At 45.0% G+C, this 24,454-nt stretch overlaps 3 protein-coding genes across 7 annotated transcripts; 2 read left to right on the plus strand and 1 right to left on the minus strand.

Annotated features, from left to right (window-relative positions):
* Window positions 1-3,801: 3,801 nt before the first annotated feature.
* LOC123136167 (uncharacterized) lies at window positions 3,802-6,564 on the plus strand. 3 transcript variants are annotated; one of them, XR_006466621.1, is made up of 3 exons: window positions 3,802-5,296; window positions 5,413-5,538; window positions 6,234-6,564. XR_006466621.1 is itself a non-coding variant. In XM_044555482.1 (2 exons), exon 1 carries the CDS (start codon window positions 3,961-3,963, stop codon window positions 5,290-5,292), a length of 1,332 nt encoding a protein of 443 aa, XP_044411417.1. In that variant the 5' UTR covers window positions 3,802-3,960; the 3' UTR covers window positions 5,293-5,296; window positions 6,234-6,564. The 3 variants fall into 3 exon arrangements, 2 of the variants coding, with proteins under 2 accessions (XP_044411417.1, XP_044411419.1); XM_044555482.1 differs by lacking the exon at window positions 5,413-5,538; XM_044555484.1 differs by lacking the exon at window positions 6,234-6,564 and having other exon boundaries at window positions 5,413-6,146.
* Window positions 6,565-7,304: 740 nt separating this feature from the next.
* Window positions 7,305-8,697, minus strand: LOC123136169 (GDSL esterase/lipase At1g20120). The gene is made up of 2 exons (XM_044555485.1): window positions 8,318-8,697; window positions 7,305-8,200 (listed from the first exon to the last, which is right to left on the minus strand). The coding sequence occupies exons 1-2, from the start codon at window positions 8,631-8,633 to the stop codon at window positions 7,425-7,427; spliced, it is 1,092 nt and encodes a 363-aa protein (XP_044411420.1). The 5' UTR covers window positions 8,634-8,697; the 3' UTR covers window positions 7,305-7,424.
* A 6,066-nt stretch (window positions 8,698-14,763) lies between these two features.
* On the plus strand, window positions 14,764-18,549 carry LOC123136170 (uncharacterized). 3 transcript variants are annotated; one of them, XR_006466622.1, is made up of 3 exons: window positions 14,764-16,119; window positions 17,632-17,702; window positions 18,300-18,549. XR_006466622.1 is itself a non-coding variant. In XM_044555488.1 (2 exons), the coding sequence occupies exon 1, from the start codon at window positions 14,864-14,866 to the stop codon at window positions 16,106-16,108; it is 1,245 nt and encodes a 414-aa protein (XP_044411423.1). In that variant the 5' UTR covers window positions 14,764-14,863; the 3' UTR covers window positions 16,109-16,119; window positions 17,005-17,625. The 3 variants fall into 3 exon arrangements, 2 of the variants coding, with proteins under 2 accessions (XP_044411423.1, XP_044411421.1); XM_044555488.1 differs by lacking the exons at window positions 17,632-17,702; window positions 18,300-18,549 and adding an exon at window positions 17,005-17,625; XM_044555486.1 differs by lacking the exon at window positions 17,632-17,702 and having other exon boundaries at window positions 14,766-16,119.
* The last annotated feature ends 5,905 nt before the right edge of the window (window positions 18,550-24,454 follow it).

Here is a 24,454-nt window from a genome sequence, read left to right on the forward strand (position 1 = left end):
ACGCTGCATAATAGAGCACGCTCTAAAAAATCTTCAGCGCGCCGGATGAAACCGGACTGGAAGCTGCATATTTGGGGCGTGAGCTCCAGCGCGCTAAAATTCCCACGCGCGCTGAAAAGTGCCCCGTGCGCCCTCCTCGCATGCGCCTGCCTCCAGCCTCCTCGCGTGCGCCCGCCGCCGGCCTCCTTGCGTGCGCGCGCCAGCCGGCCACGGCCACGGCCACGGGCGGCGAGCTGGGCGCGGCCACGGGCGGCGGGGCGGGGGCGCTGCCACGGCCACGAGCGGCGGGGCGAGCAAGCCGCAGCCACGGCCACGGGCTGCCAGCTGGGCGCGGCCACGGGCGGTGGGCGCGGCCACGGGCGGTGGGCGCGGCCGCGGCCACGACCACGGGCGGCGGGGTGGGGGTGCGGGTACGGCCACAGCCGCGGCGGCGAGGCGAGCAGGCCACGGCCACGGCCACGGCGGGGCGAGCAGGGAAGGAGCGCGGCCACGGCGGCGAGCAGGCCACGTGCGGCGGCGTGTGGCCATGACCATGGCGGCGAGTATGCCACGGGCGGCAAGCTGGGTACGGGCGCGTGTGGTTTATTTTGGGCGTCTGCTGGAGATGTAGCTTCGCAGTATATTTTTGGGCGTCTGCTGGAGATGTTCGGTTATCCAGCACGCTTAAACGCTATTTTGGCGCTGTAAAAAAAATTTAGCGCGCGGCGTCGTAGGGCGTCTGTTGGAGATGCTCTTAGATGGTTGTGGTGTCCATATGATGTGAGCATATTTTTATTTATTTATTTTGACTTGATGGAAAGGTGCACATATCTTTCTCTCAAGCGGTCCGCAATGGCAAGCCCCAACCACTAGTATAGTTACATGTGAAACATGCCCGGTCAAAAATGGCTAACAGCGTTATCAGTAGCATTTTTCAAAAAAAATTAAGAAATATCAATAAGTATCAGTGAAAAACATTAAAGTGATAGCGGCTGGAATCCTAATACGTATTGGACTAGTTTTTTTTTCGTATTTATTCAAAAATCTTATGAGCGTCAAATTGCAGACTTCTACCTGCCATGCTCATCTTTTGCTAGTTATTTTGCTTACCTTACTTTGCACAGGAAAGGCGCGGGTGAGGGAGAGGGTTTTCGGATGCGACCGGGCTGTCGGACACACGTGTGATAGCGGTTCAGACGCCCGTAAAGTTCACTTGGTTTGTCTCCGGTTTGCGAAAAAACGAACATTCAACCGGTCCATAAATGGATGGGTTACTGCATTGCATGGCAAAACATGCCTGAACCATCCGATCCAAATAAATGTAGGCGGTTTGAGGTTTCACGTTGAAGATGCCCTAATCAAACATAGGAACAAAATTGACTCATACTAAACATAGGAACGAGAGCAACCATGCTAGTGAAATGGGACCATAACATTCCGAGAGTTTCACTTCGTTTTGCAACCAAACACATGCTCGGTGCATTTTACATAGCTCCAGGGGAGTAATGCTACACACGTGATTTTATGGGTTGACTGTGACGTGGTAATTTGTGGTTAGGTATCAGTTGGGGAAGTGGCCCTCTCCCCCGCCACCTGAAATTAGGGGGAGGGGGTAGTATGTGAGAGACGTGGTCTGTAATTAGCCCATAGTAAACAGTTGGTTTAGCATTTTTGGCTCTCCAGGAAACGACAACTAAATTCTCCATTTCACTCGCTCAGAGCAAGTATAGGGCGAGTAAGCAGGCCATAAGACTTGCCACCACAGTTTTGTGATGATGTGGAGGGGAAAGGAGAGGTGAGAGAAGATGAGTGGGCTATAAACTTGTACTTCCTTCGTTTTTGAAAGGGTGTACTTCTAACTTTGTTGAAGGGTTTGCAAAAATATATCAATGTTGGTGAAACCCAATAGATATATAACAAAAATATATTTTATCATGAATTTAATGCTACTAATTTGATAGCATAAATGTCCGTCTATTATTATATAAATACGGTTAAACATAAAAAATTTGATTTTCCAACCAAGTTGAAAGTACATTCTTTTTAGAACTAAGCGAGTAGACAACTGCAGCACGAGCTCCAACACATTTGAGAGAAGGTGAGGTCAAACATTAATTATAGAGCCAACGCTATTATATGAATGTGCTTTTAGGTTGGATATATATGATGTGGCACAAAAGTAGAGCTAGCAGTCGGGGACACGAATTTGGTGCTTCCGGATGCCAACGCACCCTTTATATATATATATATATATATATATATATATATATATATATATATATATATATATATATGACAAATATTTCCTACAAGCAGTGGTAGTTACCACCACTTGCGTTTTGTATATTGTATGTAGTATCTGTTGAAACCGAGAGTATATACGTGTAGTATGTAGTATATAACAATGATTAGATAGTATATATACAAATTTTTAGGTACTATGTATCATTTTTTGAGTATGCTCTTTTTTACATACAAATATGTACGTATTTCACAAATATAACAAAAACTATGAGCTCACATGCAATTTTTTCATTTAACTTGTTTTGAAATATCTTAGATATAATATACAAACATATTTAATATAATAAAATAGTATATATACTACCACATGGTAGTATATGAGACATGTGGGGTAACTACCACCGGGTGATAGTATATATATATATATACTAGTTTAGTAATTTCAAAAAATTCAAACCCTTTTTTGTAATCAAATATGATCAAGTACTCGTATAAAAGTTTGGACAAGAAATGATTCCTACTGACCTTAGGGCAAAATGACAAAATTATGACGAATATATAACATAAATAGTACTTGTATATAGTGTTTCTTTGGCGAATTTTTGATCTAGGATACAATGAAAGTCATTCTCTAACTATAATACTTGATCATGTTTGATTTCAGAAGAGATTCAATTTTTTTAAAACTTTTTTAAACTGTTAAATTGTTTTTGCATATAGGGTGCGCTGGCACCCGAGAGCACCGATGTATTTCTCTAGCAGCGAACGCGAACTTGGTGCTCTCGATGGGGGAGCAGCTGAGCACACATGCTCCAAGTGAGCAGCGCACCACCCGGTCTCCAGTGCTGTCGGCTGGCCCGCCAGATCCGGTCAAACCCTAACCATCGATCCCCTTCCTCTCCGTCTGATTCTTCCGCCCGTCATGGACTCGCCGGTGCTACCAACCGCCGACCGCCGGACGCACCTCTCGCTCCTTGCGGACGATATCCTGGAGGAGATCTTCGGTCGGGCGTATGAGCGGGTTTGAGGCGCCCGACTATACATGGGAAACTCATGCTCTGGAAGTGGATCCTCTAACATGAAGGAGGGAAATCATCTAAGTTACAGTTCCCTAACGTCCCCCTTCACTTTCACATGATTAAGTCTAAAATGACTTGAATTAATTTATAAATTAAAATTTTAGTTTATACATTTACAGAATTTACATACAAACAAAATTATGGTGCAACAATTAATTTAAAAATTATTTATATGAACATTAACTATGTACTTTGTTAAAAAAAAACATTAACTATGTACTCACAATACTTGCTACAGTAGATAACAATGTTGGCTTATTTCTCTTCTTTTACACTAGCGTGCCCTGCTTCATGTCAGAGGATTCACTCAGGCTTTGTACAATGAGAGATGCTTAGAGCGATGCTTAGAAAATAAATCAGGTTTTTCTGAAGCACCGGTGCCTATTTTTACGAAAAGACGCTTAGTTAAGCGTATATCCTGTACAAATAAGCACCGGTGCTTAAAAAAAAGACTGGTTTATTTCTGTAAGCATCTTCTCTAAGGCCTCGTGCTCTGGGCAGCAGCTTCCTCTCCGCTCCAAGTGAGCAGCACCGCAGCAGCACACGACCCCCTCTCCACTCTTCAGCGCTGCCGGCCGGCCCGCCAAATCTGGTCAAACCCTAACCACCGATCCCCTTCCTCTCCGCCGGGACCTGCCGCCCGATTCCTCCGCCCGCCATGGACTCGCCGGTGCTACCAACCAGCGACCGCGGGACGCACCTCTCGCTCCTAGCGGACGAGATCCTGGAGGAGATCTTCCTCCGCCTGCCCACCCCGGAGGCGCTCGCGTGCGCGTCCGCCGCCTGCGCCACCTTCCGCCGCGTCATCACCGACCGCCCCTTCCTCCGCCGCTTCCGCAAGCTCCACCCGCCTCCCCTCCTCGGCCTCATCAACGACAGGGGCGGCGGCTTCCACCCCGCCCAGGCGCCGCACCCCTCCGCTAGGCTCGCCCGCGCCCTCCTCGACGCCGCCGACTTCACCTACTCCTTCGTGCCCAAGCCCAAGGAGGGGTGGCTCAGCCCCTGGCATCCCCGCGACGTCCGCGACGGCCGCGTCCTCCTCGACTGCAGGGTCCCGGGGAGAACCTTCAAATCCGCCCTCGCCGTGTGCGACCCCTTGTCGCGGCGCTACGTGCTGCTGCCACCGGTACCCGAGGACGACATAACCGCCCAGGAAGGACGCCCTGCTGAATTGGCGCCAGTCCTCGCCCCGGTCGGTGACGATGAGGATGAGACGTCGTTCAGGGTGATATGCATGGCGCACTACAGAACCAAGGTTGTCGCGTTCGTCTTCTCGTCCGTTACTCGGCAATGGTGTATACCTGCTTCTCCCAGCTGGAGTTCTTTGGGCACAGACAGCCCCCATGGGCTGCAGAACAGTTCTGATTCGGGAGGATGCCGTGGCTTGTCAAGTTTCGACCATGTGCGTGGCTGCTTCTACTCGGCGTCACCTTGGCTGGACAAATTTCTTGTTCTGGATACACGGAGAATGGAGTTTTCCACTATCAGCGATCACAGTGGCTTCCATGAGCTGCTCAGACGTCTGCCTGGCCAGGCACTTGCAGAACACGGTATGCATCACCGAACTCGGCCTGGCCAGACCAGAAGTCTGCCTGGCTTTGTAGTTGGTAGAGAAGGATCCCTTGAGTTGTTGTCTCTTGTTGGTGATCACAGTCCAAATGGATCGTTTCGTCTTGTTTGTACCACTCAAAATAACAGCGAATCTCCCAAGGAATGGCGGCTGGAGAATGTTATATCCTTGCCTGGCCAATATGACTATTTCACCGTTGGCGCAGCTGAGGGATTCTTATTTCTCGGAGGCACTACAGAATCTCAGCAGGACTGTCATGAAACTGAATGGGTGGATACTTGGGATATAGATTATTTTTCAGTGGAGGTCCAGACTTCAGAGCTTAAGAAAATCTGTAGGATGACAAAGCCATGCTTCAACCACGAACGTGTCCACCCATACTTCGGCTTCCCACCATCGTTGTCAAGACCGACTATATGAAGTTGTAAGCTTGTTCTCATACCAAGTGCTTGCTTATTTTCTGTAGATTCTCTCCTGTGAAATGGTAAATCTTATTCTGTTTTTGTTTGTGGTGTTTCGCTGTCCTAATTGTGCATGTAGGACGTTATTGGTTGGTTCAGTTTCTGTTGGGAGAATTTGTCAAAGTAAGGAAGATGGTCATGGTTTGTTTCTGACGTGTCCAACAATGTCAAGTGACTGGGCAAGTAACGAAAAAATTCGTACCAGGAAAGGCATTTATCCCACTAAATTTGCATAACCTGAAAAGCATTTTTGTACACAATATATTACCTTTGAAAAACAGGGGAACTGGCTTGGTTTTCCTGGGTACACTGCACCTCTGGTCCTCTGGTGGTAACCAGACCCAGACTGGTTTAATCATTTGGATCTTAACTTTTTGCTGTTCAACTGTTGGTCCATGCTGTGTTTGATTTTGCTAGTTTGAATTCCACCAATTGAGCCTATCCACGCCAAATCTCAGATGTGAAATCTTGATTGTGGTTTACCAGTTTTGATGTTATATAAAAACCAAGACTATCTATTGGAATGGTAGTGCATGTTATAGGGCTTAGTATTTACATATCTTTCACTGGAAATGTTGATTCTCGAAAGAAGAATGTTGCTTGAGGGCCTTGAAGCTTTTATCTAGCATTGAAATGTTGTGTTTCTATTAATCTATAGTAGCATGTTTCAGAACTAGGATTACATGTCCCTGGTGCTCCTGAAACACGAATGAGCACCTTATGTGCCGTTTACTCTTTACTTTCCAGTTTTGCATAGCTGGTCTAATTTTTTATATTGCTCCCAAAATGTCATAAGATGGCCCTGGGATTAATCTGAGAGCACAGCGGAAATAACTATTTTTATTGCACCCACATCGGTTTTCTTCTTTGTTGTAACTAACTAACTATTGATATCTGCAGGAATGAACCCATTTTGCTTTCGAGGTATGTTATCTAGGCCATGCGTCTGCTGCGGATATATGGAACACGGTACTGCGAAAATGTCAGCTCGATGTAGTAATATTTGTTTGAAAATAGTGTTATTTTTTTGTTTTGCGGGAGATGGAAATAGTGTTATGTTCAATGTATTTAAGCAAAGACATGCTGTGGCTTTGTCTAGCATTAATATGTGCATATACTGTTGTTGTGCTGGGACAATGGGCTTCACCACTGCGGTGACCTCGTGTATACCACTAGTAAGAGACATGTTGTGTTGAGACTTGAGAGAATCACTACTTATTATTGTATTTAATCTTCTCAACAAGTTTATCATCTATAGCTTCTATGCTCTAGGGCCCCATTTGCCTTTGGAGTGTTGTAGGAACTCTGTGATTTTCCATGAGGAATAGCTTGAGATATATGAATTTTTGAGAAATTCAGACATAAATTTGACCTTATAGAAAATCCATGTGTGTCCTACATGTTCATTATTTCTCAAATTCTCAAAAACAATCTTGTGAATATCTAAAGAAATCTTGTTGCTTAGTACGTGTCATTTCTATTTTATTCTTATGCTTGCAGTTTTTGACTTGTGTGTGCTATGGTACATGCTTGTCACCCCATACAATTTTTGTGGGAACTTAACAACGAAAATAGAAGCCACAAAGGAGTAATTACAACTAGAGATGATACCCCGGGTGTTGCCGTGGGAATTGGTTGCAATTATCTAAATGAGATTTGGTTGTATGAAACAATTTAGATTAACAATATGAGATTCTAAACTAAAATACTTATAAGCTACTGATTATTGTATAGTTGTAAAATATATATTGAACACGAGTATCATGCATGATGCACGTTAAAGGTGGATCTTTTTCGTGAATTGTTGCATGGTGAGTTGGCATAGTTGCATTAAAAATGCATTTTTTTCACGCATTTTAGCATAGTGAGTTGACAAACATGGTTGTATGGTAAAAGAATTTGGAGTTAGTGAGGACCAACTATTTAGCTTGTCGACATATTTGCATGTACAAGGTGGAATTTACTCTAAAATGAAATAAAAGGCAGAGCACTCCTATGACGTATATTACCCTTATTAAAAAACTCGCTAGTGAATCATACTATGCTACCAAAAGAGAGAGAGAGGAGAGAGAGAAAAGAAAGTTGCTGTCGCTAGTGCATGAATCTGAAGTATTTGGCGACGATGGCGTCGACGAGGATCTGGTAGCCCCTCTCGGTGGGGTGGTAGCTGTCCCAGAACAAGTACTTGGAGGGGTCCTTGCAGAGCGGGCTGGCGAAGTTGCAGAGCACGGCGGCGGCCAGCCCGAGGTAGCCGCAGCAGGCGTCGTGGGTGTTGGTCAACCCGTACGCCTCGGGCCGGTGGACCACGTCGGCGAAGATGATGTAGATGTCGACGTTCACCAGCGTGACCCCGGGGAGCCTCGCGCGCAGCTTCGCCATCTCCTGCCCCACCCTGTGGTTGAAGAGCAGGGCCAGCTGGTTGCGGTCCGTGGCGCACTGCTTCCGGAGCCCGCCGGCGATCATGCGCTGCGACGGCAGGCACCCCACCGGCGGCGCCCCCACCAGCGCGATCCGCTTCGCGCCCAGGTCCGCCAGCGACTGCACGTAGGCGATGGCGCGGCTCACCATGTTCTCGGCGTACCCGGGCTCCGTGATGCCGTCCGCGAAGGTGAAGTGCTCCACGATGTCGTTGGTGCCCGTGACGATGAAGTAGAGCGTCTTGTCCGGGATGCTGCCCCCGACCTTCTCCTTGTACTCCTGGAACAGCTGCAGCTGCCGCTCCATCGTCAGCGCCGACATGGTCCGGCACGTGGCGTTGTCGAAGCCGTTGCCCGCGGAGGCGAAGCTCACGCCGGTCTGGAGCTCCTCCATGGAGAGGCCCTTCTTCAGGTACGGCGGCAGCAGCTCCTTCACGCCCAGCGCCGACGCTGCACGCACGCACGCATTTCCAAAACAAACTGATCCTTGGCTGTTTGGGAAATTATACCGTGAAAAATACATTTTCATGGCAAAAGTAGTAGTGGGTAATGGTGGTGGGTACATACCTAGGAGGTCGACGCTGATCTTGCCGTTGGAGAAGCGGCCGGTGTGCTTGTGGCCGGGGAAGTCCTTGCCGTAGGGCGGGAAGTTGGCCCGGATGAACGTCCGGAGGTGGTTGTTGTTGCCCGTGTCGGCCACCGAGTCGCCGAACGCGAGGATCGCCGGGAACTTAGGCGGCCCGGCCGGCAACGGAGGCGCCTTGGGCGGCCCCACCGGCACCGGAGGTGGCCCTCCCGCCGCAGGAGGAGGCTCCGCCGTGACCACGACTCCGGCGAGAACCAGCAGGGCGGAGATCACGCCAGACACGGTGGCGACCGCCATGTGAGTGGCAGCGAGAGGTGTGAGCCGGAACCACCGTGGACGTACACCGCCCGAGATTTGTGATGCGGTGTGCATAAATAGGCCGCGCAGCTGCTCGTTTCACCAAGTGACTTCGTCTAAAGGAAAACGGCAGTTGCATGCGAGATCATGAAGAAGACCCGGTGTGCTCGCATGCATGCATGTCCTTCGCAGGGTTACATTTGTGCAAGGATGCGATACATGCTCTCTGTCTCTCTGGGTTTTCTTCTTCTTCGTCTCTGGATGAAGGCTAAATTTGCCCAAGTCTAGGCCGGGTCAGGGCAAGATGGAATGACGAGTAATTGACAAAAAACTATCACATTTCACGTTACCATCCCACAGAACTACCACATCTTGAAAACTGACCAAAAACTTCAGTTTAGTGCTGATTTCGTGACAAAAAACTATCAGGTCGAGTTGATGACAGATTGAACCGTTTTAAACGCCTTTTTGACAGATCTGGCCCACCAGTCAGGACGGCGGCCGCGCTAACAGCTAGCGGCGCTCACCTGCCGCCCGTTAGCCGCGCGCGTCTGTCGGGCCCGGTCGGACCAGGACTAACCTGGCCGACCGGCTCGCTCGTCGTCCTCCCCCCTCACTCTCCCCCGAGCTCACTATCCTAGCCCTAGCTGTCTTCGTTCATGGCGGCGGCGGATCCAAACTCCGACGCCGAATCGCTTGGAGGAGCGCCCCCCGACGTGCTGGGCGGCGGGGATGCTGTCTTCGTTGAGGTTGATAACTGGCTAGGCAGCATTAGCTTTGCGGTCGAAAACCAATCCCAGCCTCAATCTCAGCTGTCCCAGACGATTGTGAGGCGGAGTGTAGCAGCAGCGTCGAAGAGAAGAAGCGCAGCTCGAGGCCGGCGCAAGCTTCCTTGTCCTGCTGGCGGCGCGAGGTAATGCAACAGATCTGTAATTGTTTTTCTGAAATGGTTTATTTTGTTAGGAATCATGATATATAGGCTAGTTGCATAGTTAGATTTACATTAGAACCATGTTTGGGCAGAACGGGAATTGAAATCTGTTGGAAACATTAACAATTTGTTTTTAAATCTACTGCTCCTTTCAATCCTTTCAATCAAGGGGATTTTAAGGTATGAAATTTCCAAATATTCTAGGAAGCATCAACAGTTTTTAAAATTCTGAACAGCTTTTTAAAAATTATGTTCACTTTCGAAAAACCGCGAACAAAAATATGAAAGGGAACATCTTCTAAAATTCACAAATATTTTATGAAAACACCAACTTTTTTTTTATAAAAACATGACAACATCTTTTAAAATTCACAAATATTTTATGAAAACACCAACTTTTTTTATAAAAACATGACAGCATCTTTTAAAATTCACAAATATTTTATGAAAACACCAAATTTTTTTACAAAAACATGACAACATTTTTTTAAACGGGAACATGTGTTGAAAATTCATAAGATTTTTAGAAAAGGTGTATCTTTTATACAACAGTATTATTTTTAGTTTTGAAAATTTCACTAAAACATGAATATTTTTCAAATTTGGAGCATTTTTACAAATGCCGCTTTCTTTTTAGAAATTCCGAACTATTTTGAAAAACAATATTTTTTTAAAAAAAGGGCAACTTTTTCAAGCGAATATTTATCAAAATATCAAAAAAATGGAATTATGAACATTTTCCAGGATTTGTTTTTTAATTCTGAACTTTTTTGAGATTTTTTTATTTATTAAATTCTAAAAGAAAAATAAACTTGAAAGGGGAAAGGAGAATAAAAATAGAAGTAAAACACGGAAAAATAAAAAAATTGGCCAGCCAATTATTGGTTGTCCTATGCGAAACTCCGACTATTTGTCGCCTACTGTGGAAATAGAATTTTCTCAGCTGTGTGGACAGAAAAGTAAGTGGGCTGGCTTCGCTGGGCCACAGCGCGCGGCCCACGTACAAAAATTCTTTTTTGTAACAGACAAACGCATAAGAATTTAGTACCACCTTGAGTAGAAAAAAATTCTTTTGGGCGATGAATGGATGAAAAAATTGGCGAAGCGCACCTTGCTTTATTAGTAGGGGTATCCCAAAGTTAACATTAACCCAAATTCATTTAATCGGTAACAGTGTTGAGATCTCCAGATAATCCAAATTCCAGTTGCTCAAATTGTCCGTAATCGGGGACACGGCTAATCGATTAGTTTAACACTCTACACAGAGTTTTACGCACTTTTCCCCACAAGACCCGATCGCCTCTGTTATAGTCCTTGCACTGGCTAGTGTTTAAGATCTGGATGATCAAGTCATAGTTTTTTCGTAGAGGTCCCCTTAACCATGGGCAGTACCCACCCCGGCTATAACCCCCTCCTTTGGCAGTACCACTCAGTAAGTTTTGCTATAACTTACTCAACTATGACAGAGCCCATAATGGCTTGTGGCTGCACATGTAAGCTTCTAGTCTTGAAAGATCCATGTTCTCTTTGAGCCTGGATGGCATTTCATAGGGTGATCACAGGTAGACACCCGGATCCCCTGGGCAAATCCTAATAGACATTAGGTGCCCCGACAAATCCTGAGAGAAATCAAGTGCCCGCAACCAATCCACACATAGGTGTGTTGAAATTGTTGCCACCTTAAGGTTAACCCAATTTATTACTCACAACTTTCGTAAAAATCACTCATGCCAACCCCGTCTACTGAAGCATAGCAGCATAACTAATTCATCGGTTCTCGGGGCTTGGTAACAAAGGTATTGGGTTCCTACCTCATGATACTACTCTAGGGCACAATTTCCATATACCTACTTGATGCAAGTTTAAGGGTGGATCTAATGCAATAAAAAATAGGTAGTAAAAGTATGATCAAAGTGACTTGACTGGTACTTGTTGGTGAAGTTCATCGCACTCATAATTCCTTATAATTCTACTCGTCACACTCCCAGAAATCTATTGTAACCCAACAATTGCATACATATAAACAATCACCCCAAAACCGAAAGAAAGCATAAAGAAACATAAAGAAAACTAAAAGAAACTATGAAGAACTTAGGGAAAAACTCAAGAACATCAAACAAAAACAAATAAGGCTCTCTGATCTAGAAATAAAATTTTAACAGAAAGGAAAAATATAAACTTGTTAGTTTAACAGAAAGTATTTTGCTCAAAGTTTAATTTGCAAAAAGAATCAAATTAAAAGCCTTTCTAAAACAAAAATTATGGCCTAATCAAGTTGAAATATCTGTTCCAAAACAATTTTAAATGGTTTAAATTTTTTACTTTTATTGATCTACTGGATAGGTATATAACATATATAAACAGTAGGAAAAATAATTACTCAAAAATATTTTTTTATATAAAAGTTAGGCCAAATTTAGTGTTTAGATCAAATCTGATCAAATTCAAATTTAAAACTCTCATACATATACACTTTCTGTTCCACTGGAAGGATGACAAACTTTTGGAGATGTGGGCTTTGGAATCACTCAATCTGGATTTAGTATGAAAAAGTTGTGGCTATATTAAAAACAGAACTTATGTGAGAACGGGATTTTACTAGGGGTCTGACCAGGGAAACGTGTCACATTTTGGTTGGCTGAAATAGTATTTGCTCGGGAGTACCTAGTGGATGGTCGACACTTAAGAAATCTGAAGTTAGTTGACTAAATCCCAAATCGGTTTAGATCTACAGTGAACCGGCCGGTTAACCAACATAAAGAAACGAAGAAGAACAAAGGGAGTACAGAGAATAGGGAGGAGGAGGGACGTGCTCACCGTGGGGAGCATGGCCTAGCAGGGAAGATGGCAACAGCGTGGCGGCGGCTCCGGCAAGCAACGACGGCCAGCGAGGAGGGGGTTGGGGGTGGCGCGTCGAGGGAGTTGGTCCTCGGGGACGTCGGTGCAGAGCGGGGGGTGCTCATTTCTTTGGTGAACTCACGTGCTCCAGTGTCGACGTACGAGCTCGGGTAGGCTGTTGTGGTGATTTTTTCATTTTCCAGTGTGAAATCTTCTCTCAATCCCCCAGTCTTTTCTTTCCTAGGCACAGGCTTACCTGGTTGTTCTGTTGTGGAATCGAACCATAGAGCTAGCGCAATTGGGATTTAGAGTCCCATGTGTGAAACTAAAAAGGATTTTCAGTCCTCTGTTCTACCAGTCAGAACCTAAAAGGACACTTCACACTCGATTTGACACAGCTAGACTGGAATCACTGTTTGTCAAGAGCACGGACCCCAGGAGCGACAAGTGGATGTCAAATGGGTGAGTTGTGACGAACGAAGTTGATTGGCAGAAGAAGAATGCCTAGGGTGGCTTACCAGCGTCGGGAACGGCTAGTGAACTTCGATGAACTACAGCGAAATCCAACTCGTTCTTGCGGTTGATATGAGAGGGTTTGGGCGAAGGGTTTTGGGGAAATCGGTCGAGGGGAGGCTCGGCTATTTATAGGACATCTTATTAGAAGGAAAGAATGATTTGAAGACCGAATTCAACAAAGAACGAGATCCGGTTTGTGTACCTAATGAAAGAACAGATAAAGAAAGAAGGACGAAGAAAGGAAACAAAAAATAAAGGGAAGGAAGGGCGATGGGCTCCGCCAGGAGGGAAAAAAGGGGGAGGGACGGCTGGAAATAAATAGCAATCGAACTCAGGAAAAATTGAAATTTTGCACAAGAATACTAGAGGATATGTAGATCCCTGTGAATTATTATTTTTTCAAAATAAAATATATAAATATTTGTAAAAAAATTGCAGAAGCAATCTAGTGCTAAAAATAAATTCAAAACGACTTTTTGAAAATATCAAATGTCTCCAAAAAAATTCAACTATTTCTCTCATGGGGGGAGTCATTTTACCCCTGCCCGTATTTAATATCTTTTAGGGGAAAATATTTTGAATAAAACCCAAATAAACGAATATTCAATAAATCAAGAAATAGCTATGCAAATGATTTCAATTTTTTTTTCAAATTTGATTTGTTTGTTTCATAATTCATTTTCCCAATATTCTTACTGATGTTTGAAGGAGTCATATTTCATTCTCTCTTTATTTTATTTGAATAAATAAAAATGATTTTGAAACTCACATGGGAGAACTCCAAAGGAATTTTTTTTAAAAGGTGTTCCAAATGAACTATCAAAATGATCCCTTTAAACTTCCAACTCTCTTTCACTTATGTTTGAAGAAGTCCTTTTATCTTCTCTCATGAAATCATTGAATTGCGTAAAGTTTCTAGGGTGAACTATTTTCAAATGGAATTCAAATCCCTTTTTCATTTCTTTAACGGAAGAAGTCATATTATCTTCACTCCACGGTTTTGTGTTGAAATTAATTTGAATTATTGTAAAGATACAGAATGCAAGAATGAATAATAGGAAAAGTCCTTTTATTCCCTCTCATTTAACGTTCAAAAATTTTTAAATTTCCACTCAATTTCAAACAACAACCACACAAGCAATCATTATTATTTGATTAATATAACATTTGAAAATTTAGAATTTTGTGATGTTACACTAGGTTAGCACATTTACCGAGAGTAGCACTCGAAAAAGATAGCAGTGCTGAGCAAAGATTAATACTCAACATCATTAAATTCCTCTTTTTCATGTAATCCTATAGCAGAAACAGATATTATAATAATAAAATTATCTCAAAAATTGCAGACCGGTAATTTCTAGGGTGCTGAAACCCTAACAGTGCAATAAATGTCTCAAATATTGCATTCGGGTCCGAAAAATGCGGGGGCTTCGGACGTGTCATGCGATAGCCTCCTTTGAGAGCACGAGAAATTTCGAGGCCAACGGAGCAACAGTAGTCACACTTCCTTTATAAACGGACATGTTCCCTCTCGATACCCAAAGATTAGCTTAGAGATGTTGTAGTTTCCAAGCGGCCTCAGGTGAACCTTATTCGAAACGCGTCCAAACTTTTATGAAGGAAAAGATGTACGCAATGTGATGCGTTGATCAAACAACGTTATGCCCATACGCGTGACGGTGCGAGAGGTGTTTCCAATCGGATAACCGACGTTGCCCTTCCACAGATAGCTTCCGGAACATACAACATGACACATGTGGTAAGCAAATCCAAATTATTAAAAAAAAGAACGAAAGCTTCGGGAACATTTTGAAATGGGCCGCCTGAAATTGTGGAATTATAACCCGCTGGCTCACCTCGCACAGCCCCCCAACACACACCAAGCTGAGTCCCCCAACCTAATCCCCTTCCTCTCCACCCGGCGGCGGTCGATCGGCCGCCCACCATGGCACCGCCGGCGCCGTACATCGTCGACGAGATCCTGGAGGAGATCTTCCTTTGCCTACCCACCCCGGCCGCGCTCGTCCGCGCCTCAACCGCCAGCCCCCGCTTCCGCCGCATCATCACGGCGCGCTCCTTCCTCCGCCGCTTCCGCGCTCTCCATCCGCCTCCACTCGTGGGATTCGCCCTTGAGAAACGTGGCTTCCACCACGCCCAAGAACCCCATCCCTCGGCCCCGCTTGCCCGCGCCCTTGCCGACCGCGCATATTTCACCTACTCCTTCGTCCCCAAGCCCGATGATGATTGGCTCACCGGCCTCAGCCCCTGGTGCCACCGCGACGTTCGCGACGGCCGCGTCCTCCTCGAGTGCAGCTACCTGTGGGACATCAAGCCAGTCTTTACAAACCTGGCGGTGTGCGACCCCTGGTCACGGAGATCCACGCTGCTCTTTCCCATACCAGAGGAGATGACCGCCCAGCAAGAGCGCCTTATCGAGTTCGAGCCAATGCTTGCTCCCATTGGCGAGGATGAGGACGAGGTTGAGGATGAGACCTCGTTCAAGGTGATCTGCACGGCGCGCTACGAAACCAAGCTGGTCACGTTTGTCTACTCTTCCGTCGCCGTTGAATGGTGTATAGCTGCATCTCCCAGCTGGAACTCTTTGGGCACAGATGAGCCCCCTGGGAAAGGCTTTTCCCATTTCAGTTATTTGCGTGGCTGCTTCTACTGGAGCTCTCTTTGGAAAGACAAGCTTCTCGTGCTCGACACACGCACAATGGAGTTCTCCACTGTCAACATTCTCACCGGCTACCATGTGCAGCTTATAAACCAGCCTGGTCAGAGTGTGTGCATGTCTACCATTGTTGATGGTACAAAAGGAGCCCTTGAGATGTTTACTCTTGTTGGTCATTGCAAGCCTACCTCGTTTTATATTTATCATACAAGTCAGCAAAACAATGGCGGACCTTCCAACGGGTGGCAGCTGAAAAATGTTATAGCATTGCCTCCCCGATGTCTCTATTATACCGTGGGTGCAGCTGAGGGATTCTTATTCCTTCGAGGTGTTCGAGAAGCTCGGTGGGGTGACAATGGGGTCTTTCCTGTTGATGATATCGATTTTTTCTCTCTGGATGTCAAGACTTCAGAACTTAAGAAGGTCTGCAGCTGCAGGGAAACAATCTTTAATCATCCCAATCGTGCTCGCCCATTATTTGGCTTCCCGCCATCATTGTCGAAACCGACCCTATGAACTACAAAGCGGTAAGCCTGTTTTCATGGTATTGCTTATACTTTTGTAGGTTTTCTCTTGTAAAGTTGTAGATTAACGGCAAGCTTATTCTGTTCGTCCTTATGAATTATGGACCTTTGCTGTCCTAATTTAGAATGTACTCCCTCCGTCCCAAAATAACTGTCTCAACTTTGTACTATCTCTAGTACAAATTTGTACTAAGCTCAAGACACTTATTTTGGGACGGAGGGAGTAGAAAGTTAACGGTTCATGTGATTGTTAGAACTTGTCAAACCAGGAAAGGTTACGGAATATCTGACCAATCTATGATAACACTCTTCGAGTGCATAGTTTTAGCTAAGACCTTTGAAGAACAAGAGTAGAAACTAGACAAACATACATCCGCAGTGAAATAATATGGTAACACATGCAAGTTTTCAGTCACATCTTTATCCCACAACCAATACCCATCAGCTTTGCAAATTTACTCAGGTTGAGTTAAAACCCGCTCAGGTTGGCTGGATTTTCCCGTCCCAGCCCTCTGAAGTAAATCAGGTCATTTTGGTCCTTGCATTTGAGTTTCTCTGTGCAACTGTTTGACCAAGCTGGATCTGATGACGCTGCTCTCAGTGCCACAATTGATCCTATTCAAGCTAATCTCATGCTTGATTACAACCTCTAGGAATTTGTCAAATTATATGTAACCATGTTGTCGAACAGGTGAAAAACTAGTTTGTTGGAGCCAATCTCAATCTTGTTGGGTATATGAGTCTTGCTCAATATCGTGCTGATAAGATTGTTGATGAAAACTTCATAATTCTGGCCTTAGGAGTTAATACTCTCATCGTGTGTCTTGTTGAAAGTTAGCTACATATGGTTTAATTTATGGAAATAACACAATAGGCGTCTTTTCATAGATGGATTCCTTGAAGAGGATCAGGTGGTTTTCCTCTCTGATGAGCGATTGCACTGGGCAGCGCCAAGCAACAATCAATGGTCCTACCTAGTTGTGTCACCGGTAGCAAGTGATCTATGTTATGCACTTTGTGAGGAAGTGGTGCCCCCACTGTCCTAATTAAAGGGTTCATCTGTACATTAAAACTCTTCTCCTCTGAATCTACTATCCACTGTATATCTAATACTCTTCTATCTACGGACGAGGATTTGCGGCACGCAAGTGCGGAGGCACTCAGGGCCCTGGTGCCAACTTTTTATTTTGGCTTCCGATTTTCAAAGTTCTATATCTTTTAAACAAAAAATCCCAATTAAGTTATGTTTTCATATTCGTGTTTCTCGTGACCAGCGCTTTGAAATAAGATCCATTTTGAATATATTTTGATGACTTATAAAAAAATGTTAAGTTTTGAATGTTGAAACTTAGTACGAGCGACCGATAAAAATCAATTATTTTGTGTCTACAACTGACAGAAAAAATTGCTTAAAATATTATTTCTGAAACTTGTTGAAACTTTGCATTTTTAGATGCAAAAACCGTAAGTTTCATCGTTGAAACTTAAAGCTTTTTGAGGGATTTTCTTTTTTAGTGTGCACTTGTGCGGGATTCAACTACTTCGCGAATCGCGAGGCAAATCGAGCGGGCGAGAGGGCTTGGCAGGTGAGTGCTCCTGCACTTACGTACCCCTGCGAATTTCCGTATACTATCTACTATCTATCTACTACTACTACTACTACTACTACTACTACTACTTATAAAAGCATGAGTTTGGTGAATCAAAATGATATCAGCCATTCAACCACATATATCCAACATCTCATGCTGGTCCGATGATGTATCCATCACATCATCCATAATATGGAAACATTAATTGTATTAATCATAATTTCGAAATGGCATTAATTAATTGTATCAATCTTGGAGTAAATGTAGCTAATCTTTGAAATAATATTACTATCGAACTGGATGTGTGTTGCACATGGACGGTTACTAGTGAATCGATGTTCTCCTGCTGGTTCTTGGTTTTTATTGTGCTATGCATAATACAGATCTTTGGAAATTTATAATACTTAGTTTCTATATGTTTTACTCCAAAACTGTTATAAGCTGGCTGTGAGACTTCTCCAATCATGAATTAGTTTGCTTGTCATTTTGTGCCATCTGTACTGATCAATTACGGTTAGTGGGTCTTATTCTAAAACCGCAGAAGCAAAGATTTTACATCCACATCGGCTTTCTAACTAAATATATCTGCAGGGGTGAATCTCACTTGCTTTCGGGATCTCTTACCTGGGCCACGCATCTGGCGATATCGAGTAGAGACGGAGGATGCTTAAGATGATGCGGTGCGACCAATATGCTGGCTGGATTTAGTACTGGAGTGTTGGCAATGTTACTTTTGTTTAGCACTAATATGTAAGAGACGTGCTGTTTTCCTGTGACCTATTATTACGGTTGTGTGCATTGTCACTCTCTGCTTGTTATTGTATGGATCTCATTGTCACTCTCTGCAGTGTTCAGCTTGTTTACGATCTACTCCGTCCCATAATGTAAGACCTTTTTTGACACTGCACTAGTGTCAAAAAACATCTTCCATCATGGGACGGAGGTTGTAACTTTTGTGGCTTGGAGCCCCTTTGAAAGTTAGGATTTTTCAAAGGAATTTTGCAGTGTTTCTATCCATATGAATTACTTTCTTTATGAAGATGTAGTCGTGTGAATTCTGTAAGATACCCATGGAGCGGCTGAATCCATAAATATTTGGAGGAATTTAATTTAACACGATAATATGGAGGAATTCTCACAAAAAGTTTGAACTCACAGACTAAGTTTTTCTTTATTTTGTATCTAGCTCTCCCAACCTTTTCCTTTTGAAATTGTTAAGCTGTCATTTTTTCTGTCTGATCAGTAGACGCATACAAAATCTAACAGACTCCTATGGTCACACCCATTGTGTCATAATGCGAAGACACTGTGAATTGTATTATGCAACTTTTGAAACACATAAATGCATTTAGAAAAAGCAAGACTTACATGGCCATATTTTGGGCACCCACTAATATAAAATGAATGGGCAAATATGATTGCTTTTTTGTTTCCATATATATTGTTGGAATTTTCATTTTCGATTTCTTATGTTTTAGATGTTGGATCGTGTTCTTAATGACATTTAATTGAGAATAAATGTGTGCTCTCTTGTAGAGTAAAGTTGTGCTCCACGCGATGAATCACTACCAACCCGAAGAGGAAAAGGGTAGGTGTTATCATGTGAGAATCACTCATGTGCTCACATAGACAACACATGTGTGCTCCATGTGTGTTCAGCACATCAAACCCAAAAACGAGAATAAGGTGTACTCCCGCACGAAGCACATATGTGCTCCCACATATAGCACAAGTGTGCTCCCATGGTTTGAGCTCATCGAAACCACAAAAGGGAAAAAAGGCATGTGCTTCTACACGAAGCACACATGTGTTCTCTCTGAAAGCACGGGTGTGCTCCCCTACGGTGGAGCACAATCAATCTAGAAAGGAAAAAGGAAAAAAAGATATGCGACAAAATCTTTTTGTCACATGTCAAACGCGAAGTGCACCCTGATCGTGTTTCGTCACACCACTTGTCATGTTGGGCAGTGATGTATGGTGACCTTCGCGAAGGGTATCCCATAACTAATAATTTCGAAGAAAGAATTGTTCTATGCTAGCATCTTTTTGTAAGAGAGAACGCAGGGTCTTGCTAGAAACCCTGTAGAATTGCATCGATCAAGAAATCTTGTTTTTTTAGCAACATCGAGAAACCTTGTAGAATTGCAATGTATGGTATGAAATTAGCCCATATATAGAATAAAATGGGAAGCTGGGAATCGGTCGCTTCAGATTCACAAAAATAGGAAGCTGGAAATCGGTCTCTTCGAAACAATGAACCACAGCCCATCATGGCTTCCTGGATTTCAACTTCGTGAAGCTATACCACCATTCGGGCTGGCTTCGGGCAGATTTTATTTTTGAGGGATCGGGCAGAATTTTTAGAAGTGTGGAGTAGGAGAACATCAGAACGGGCCCTAAGTAGTGGCATCGTTCCTTTGGCCCAAAAAGAATTTTGCGTGCCAAAAACTCAAAACACCCGGACGCTCATTCCCCCGCCCGCCGGTAATTCCGACCAGAACCTAACCCTGACGATCCACTTCCTCCCCCGCCCCGGCGGTGCCCCCCGCCATGGCCCAGGTAGCGCCGCACCTCGTCGAAGAGATCCTGGAGGAGATCTTCCTCCGCCTTCCCACACCGACCGTGCTCGCCCGCGCCTCCACCGCCTATGCCTCCTTCCGTCGCATCATCACCGCGCGCTCATTCCTCCTCCGGTGCCGCGCCCTCCACCCGCCGCCACTCCTCGGGTTCGCCATCGAAGAAGGTGGTTTCCGCCCGGCCGCCTTCCTTGGGGCGCCCTAGTGCCGTGGAGGATTCCCCAAATTGACCACGAGCTAGGGTTCGCCGCCGCAAGATTCTACCACCATTACTTGTCTGGGTTAGGAAGGATCTATTCCTTCATGAAGAGTTCACTGTCGAGGACTACTATCCTGTAGGTAGTGCTGATCACCTTCCTGTTCCCAAGCAATTCAGCTTCTTTAGAGATTGTTGGGCCCCAAGCAATTCAGCTTATCTAGAGATTGTTAGGCTAGGAGGATTGGGAAAATCCCCTTTGCTGCTATTGTTAAAGGTATGGCTGGAGGTGGGAGAGATCAGAGCTCGCGTGAAGGGGCAGATATGCCGCAGGTAGAGGCTACAATGAAACTGGTAGGCCTACTGCTCCCAATCCCAATACTCAGGTGTGTTCTAACAATCAGAATCAGCCGGTTCGCCCCCCAGATCCCTCAAGCACTGCCGATTTCTATCTACTCAAAGCCTCCAATTGTACCTATAGTGCATCCTACTCCCATGGTGCCTCCTAGACAGATGTTTGCTAGTTATCCGCCTGGTGGATGGAATAATCCGTACCAACCCATGGGGTAGTCGCCACAACAACCTCAGTTCCCTTATCAGTTCTTGCCTGCTCCACAACAATCGTCGTAAACTTCAGACGGGAGGGAAGAGGATAGAATGAAGATAGGATTTTGAACGAGTTGTTCTATCAGTAGGAGGCCTGCTACGCCAAAAGCGAGAAAAACTCCATCCCTTTCCTTTTGACATCCCCATACCATCACAACCGGGGGGAGGGGGGCATGAGGACACCAACAAAGGAATCCTATCACTATCAACTATTTTGTTACGACCTAGGATAATAAGCTCATGAGCTTGGTCTTACTACACCCTAAATGAAAGAGATTTGTTCGGGCTCTGTTTCGGCCCGCTCAAATGGAATCTCAGCCGTTCTAGCAAAATTGTAGCAACCACTAAGCCATTAGTGATATTTCGTGTAGCGATCTCCCGTAGTGGTAGATCACGAAAAAAATGAGGATTGCGTCGTGTGGAGACTCTCCGGCCATGATAGTGCTAATTTTGCCTGCAATTTTAATATTTGAATACAATAGAGAAAGTTGACATGCATCTCCAACAATTTGTCATCCTACGACATTACAAATTGCCATGCTATCACTAGTAGAAAAGAGGGCTTTGGATTAGGCCGGGTCAGCCCATTAGTCTAGGTTCAGTCCAGAACCGAGACCCATGGGGGCATTGGTCCCGGTTCGTGAGCCCAAGGGGCTGGCCGGGCCACGTGGGCCATTGGTCCTAGTTCGTCTAGACCTTTTGGTCCCAGTTGGTGGGACGAACCGGGACCAATGGGCCTGGCTCTTGGCCCACCACCATTGGTCCCGGTTGGTGGCTTGAACCGGGACAACAGGCTGCCCTTTAGTCCCGGTTCGTGCCATGAACCGGGACCATTGAGGTGCCTATATATACCCCTCGCCCGCGAGCACAGCACTCCACTGCTCTGTTTTTCTCTGGCCGGGAAGGGGAGGGCTTTGTGGTGCTCTAGCTCACCTCCTATGCACATGAGGTGTTCGATGAAATGCCCGAACCACACTAGTTAAGCTTTCTCCTCTCGAAGCACGGTCTCCGAACTCTATTTTTCGCGAGATTTGTCTATGATCGCATTTGTTTTCGCATTGAAATGTTTTACATAGTTTCAATGTATGGTTTAATTAATTTAGATGCTCTGGAGAGCTTTATGTTGTTAGATGAGAACTATTTATGTACTTTGGTTTTAATGTGATGATGAACTTCTATTAATTTGGTCACTTAATTATCTATTCATGATGTTCTGTAATGGTTTTTGACACACTTAATTATATATAATGCACGCAGATGAACCGGCAATGGATGTACGATGACAGACACACCTTCGAGTACATTAAGGGCGTGCATGATTTTCTCGAAGTGGCTGAGGCAAACAAGCAGAATGGTTTTATGTGTTGTCCATGCCCTAAATGTGGGAATATGAATTCTTACTCTGACCGGAAAATCCTTCACACCCACCTGCTTTACAATGGTTTCATGCCACACTATAATGTTTGGACGAGGCACGGAGAAATAGGGGTTATGATGGAAGACGGCGAAGAAGAAGAGGACGATGACAACTATGTGCCCCCTGAATACGGTGATGCTGCAACGGGGGAAGCTGCTGAAGATCAAGAGGAACCAGATGATGTGCCCAATGATGCTGCAACGGGGGAAGTTGTTGAAGATCAAGAGGAACCAGACGATGTGCCTGATGATGATGATCTCCGCCGGGTCATTGTCGATGCAAGGACGCAATGCGAAAGTCAAAAGGAGAAGCTGAAGTTCGATCGCATTTTAGAGGATCACAAAAAAGGGTTGTACCCCAATTGCGAAGATGGCAACACAAAGCTCGGTACCGTACTGGAATTGCTGCAGTGGAAGGTAGAGAATGCTGTGCCTGACAAAGGATTTGAGAAGCTACTGAAAATATTAAAGAACAAGCTTCCAAAGGATAACGAATTGCCCGACAGTACATACGCAACAAAGAAGGTCGTATGCCCTCTAGGATTGGAGGTGCAGAAGATACATGCATGCCCTAATGACTGCATCCTCTACCGCGGTGCGTACAAGGATTTGAACGCATGCCCGGTATGTGGTTTATTGCGGTATAAGATCAGACGAGATGACCCTGGTGATGTTGACGGCGAGCTCCCCAGGAAGAGGGTTCCTGCGAAGGTGATGTGGTATGCTCCTATAATACCACGGTTGAAACGTCTGTTCAGAAACAAAGAGCATGCCAAGTTGATGCGATGGCATAGTGAGGACCGTAAGAAAGACGGGAAGTTGAGAGCACCCGCTGACGGGTCGCGGTGGAGAAAAATCGAGAGAAAGTACTGGACTGAGTTTGCAGGTGACCCAAGTAACGTATGGTTTGGTTTAAGCGCGGATGGCATTAATCCTTTCGGGGAGCAAAGCAGCAATCACAACACCTGGCCCGTGACTCTATGTATGTATAACCTTCCTCCTTGGATGTGCATGAAGCGGAAGTTCAATATGATGCCAGTTCTCATCCAAGGCCCTAAGCAACCCGGCAACGACATTGATGTGTACCTAAGGCCATTAGTTGAAGAACTTTTACAACTGTGGAATGGAAACGTTGTACGTATTTGGGATGAGCACAAACAAGATGAATTTAACCTGCGCGCGTTGCTGTTTGTAACCATCAATGATTGGCCCGCTCTCAGTAATCTTTCAGGACAGACAAACAAGGGATACCATGCATGCACACACTATTTAGATGACAATGAAAGTATATACCTAGACAAATGCAGGAAGAATGTGTACCTGGGCCATCGTCGATTTCTTCTAACCAACCATCAATGTCGAAAGAAAGGCAAGCATTTCAAACGTGAGGCAGATCACCGGAAGAAGCCCGCCATGCGTACCGGTGATCACGTACTTGCTATGGTCAATGATTTACACGTAATCTTTGGAAAAGGTCCCGGCAGACTAGCTGTTCCGAATGACGCTGAGGGACACACACCCATGTGGAAGAAGAAATCTATATTTTGGGACCTACCCTACTGGAAAGACCTAGAGGTCCGCTCTTCAATCGACGTGATGCACGTGACGAAGAACCTTTGCGTGAACCTGCTAGGCTTCTTGGGCATATATGGGAAGACAAAAGATACACCTGAGGCACGGGAGGACCTGCAACGCTTGCACGAAAAAGACGGCATGCCTCCGAAGCAGTATGAAGGTCCTGCCAGCTACACTCCTACGAAAGAAGAGAAAGAAATCTTCTTTGAATGCCTGCTCAGTATGAAGGTCCCGACTGGCTTCTCGTCGAATATAAAGGGAATAATAAATATGCTAGAGAAAAGGTTCCAGAACCTAAAGTCTCATGACTGCCACGTGATTATGACACAACTGCTTCCGGTTGCATTGAGGGGGCTTCTATCGGAAAACGTCCGATT

Source organism: Triticum aestivum, chromosome 6B, assembly GCF_018294505.1.
Source record: "Triticum aestivum cultivar Chinese Spring chromosome 6B, IWGSC CS RefSeq v2.1, whole genome shotgun sequence".
Taxonomy (NCBI): Eukaryota; Viridiplantae; Streptophyta; class Magnoliopsida; order Poales; family Poaceae; genus Triticum; species Triticum aestivum.

Excerpts from the sequence above, each read along its gene's own strand:
- LOC123136170 (XM_044555488.1), top strand. The coding sequence starts at position 14,864 with ATGGCACCGCCGGCGCCGTACATCGTCGACGAGATCCTGGAGGAGATC.
- LOC123136167 (XM_044555482.1), top strand. The coding sequence starts at position 3,961 with ATGGACTCGCCGGTGCTACCAACCAGCGACCGCGGGACGCACCTCTCG.
- LOC123136169 (XM_044555485.1), bottom strand. The coding sequence starts at position 8,633 with ATGGCGGTCGCCACCGTGTCTGGCGTGATCTCCGCCCTGCTGGTTCTC. Across the intron at positions 8,201-8,317 it reads GATCAGCGTCGACCTCCTAG|CGTCGGCGCTGGGCGTGAAG; the intron begins GTATGTACCCAC and ends GCGTGCGTGCAG.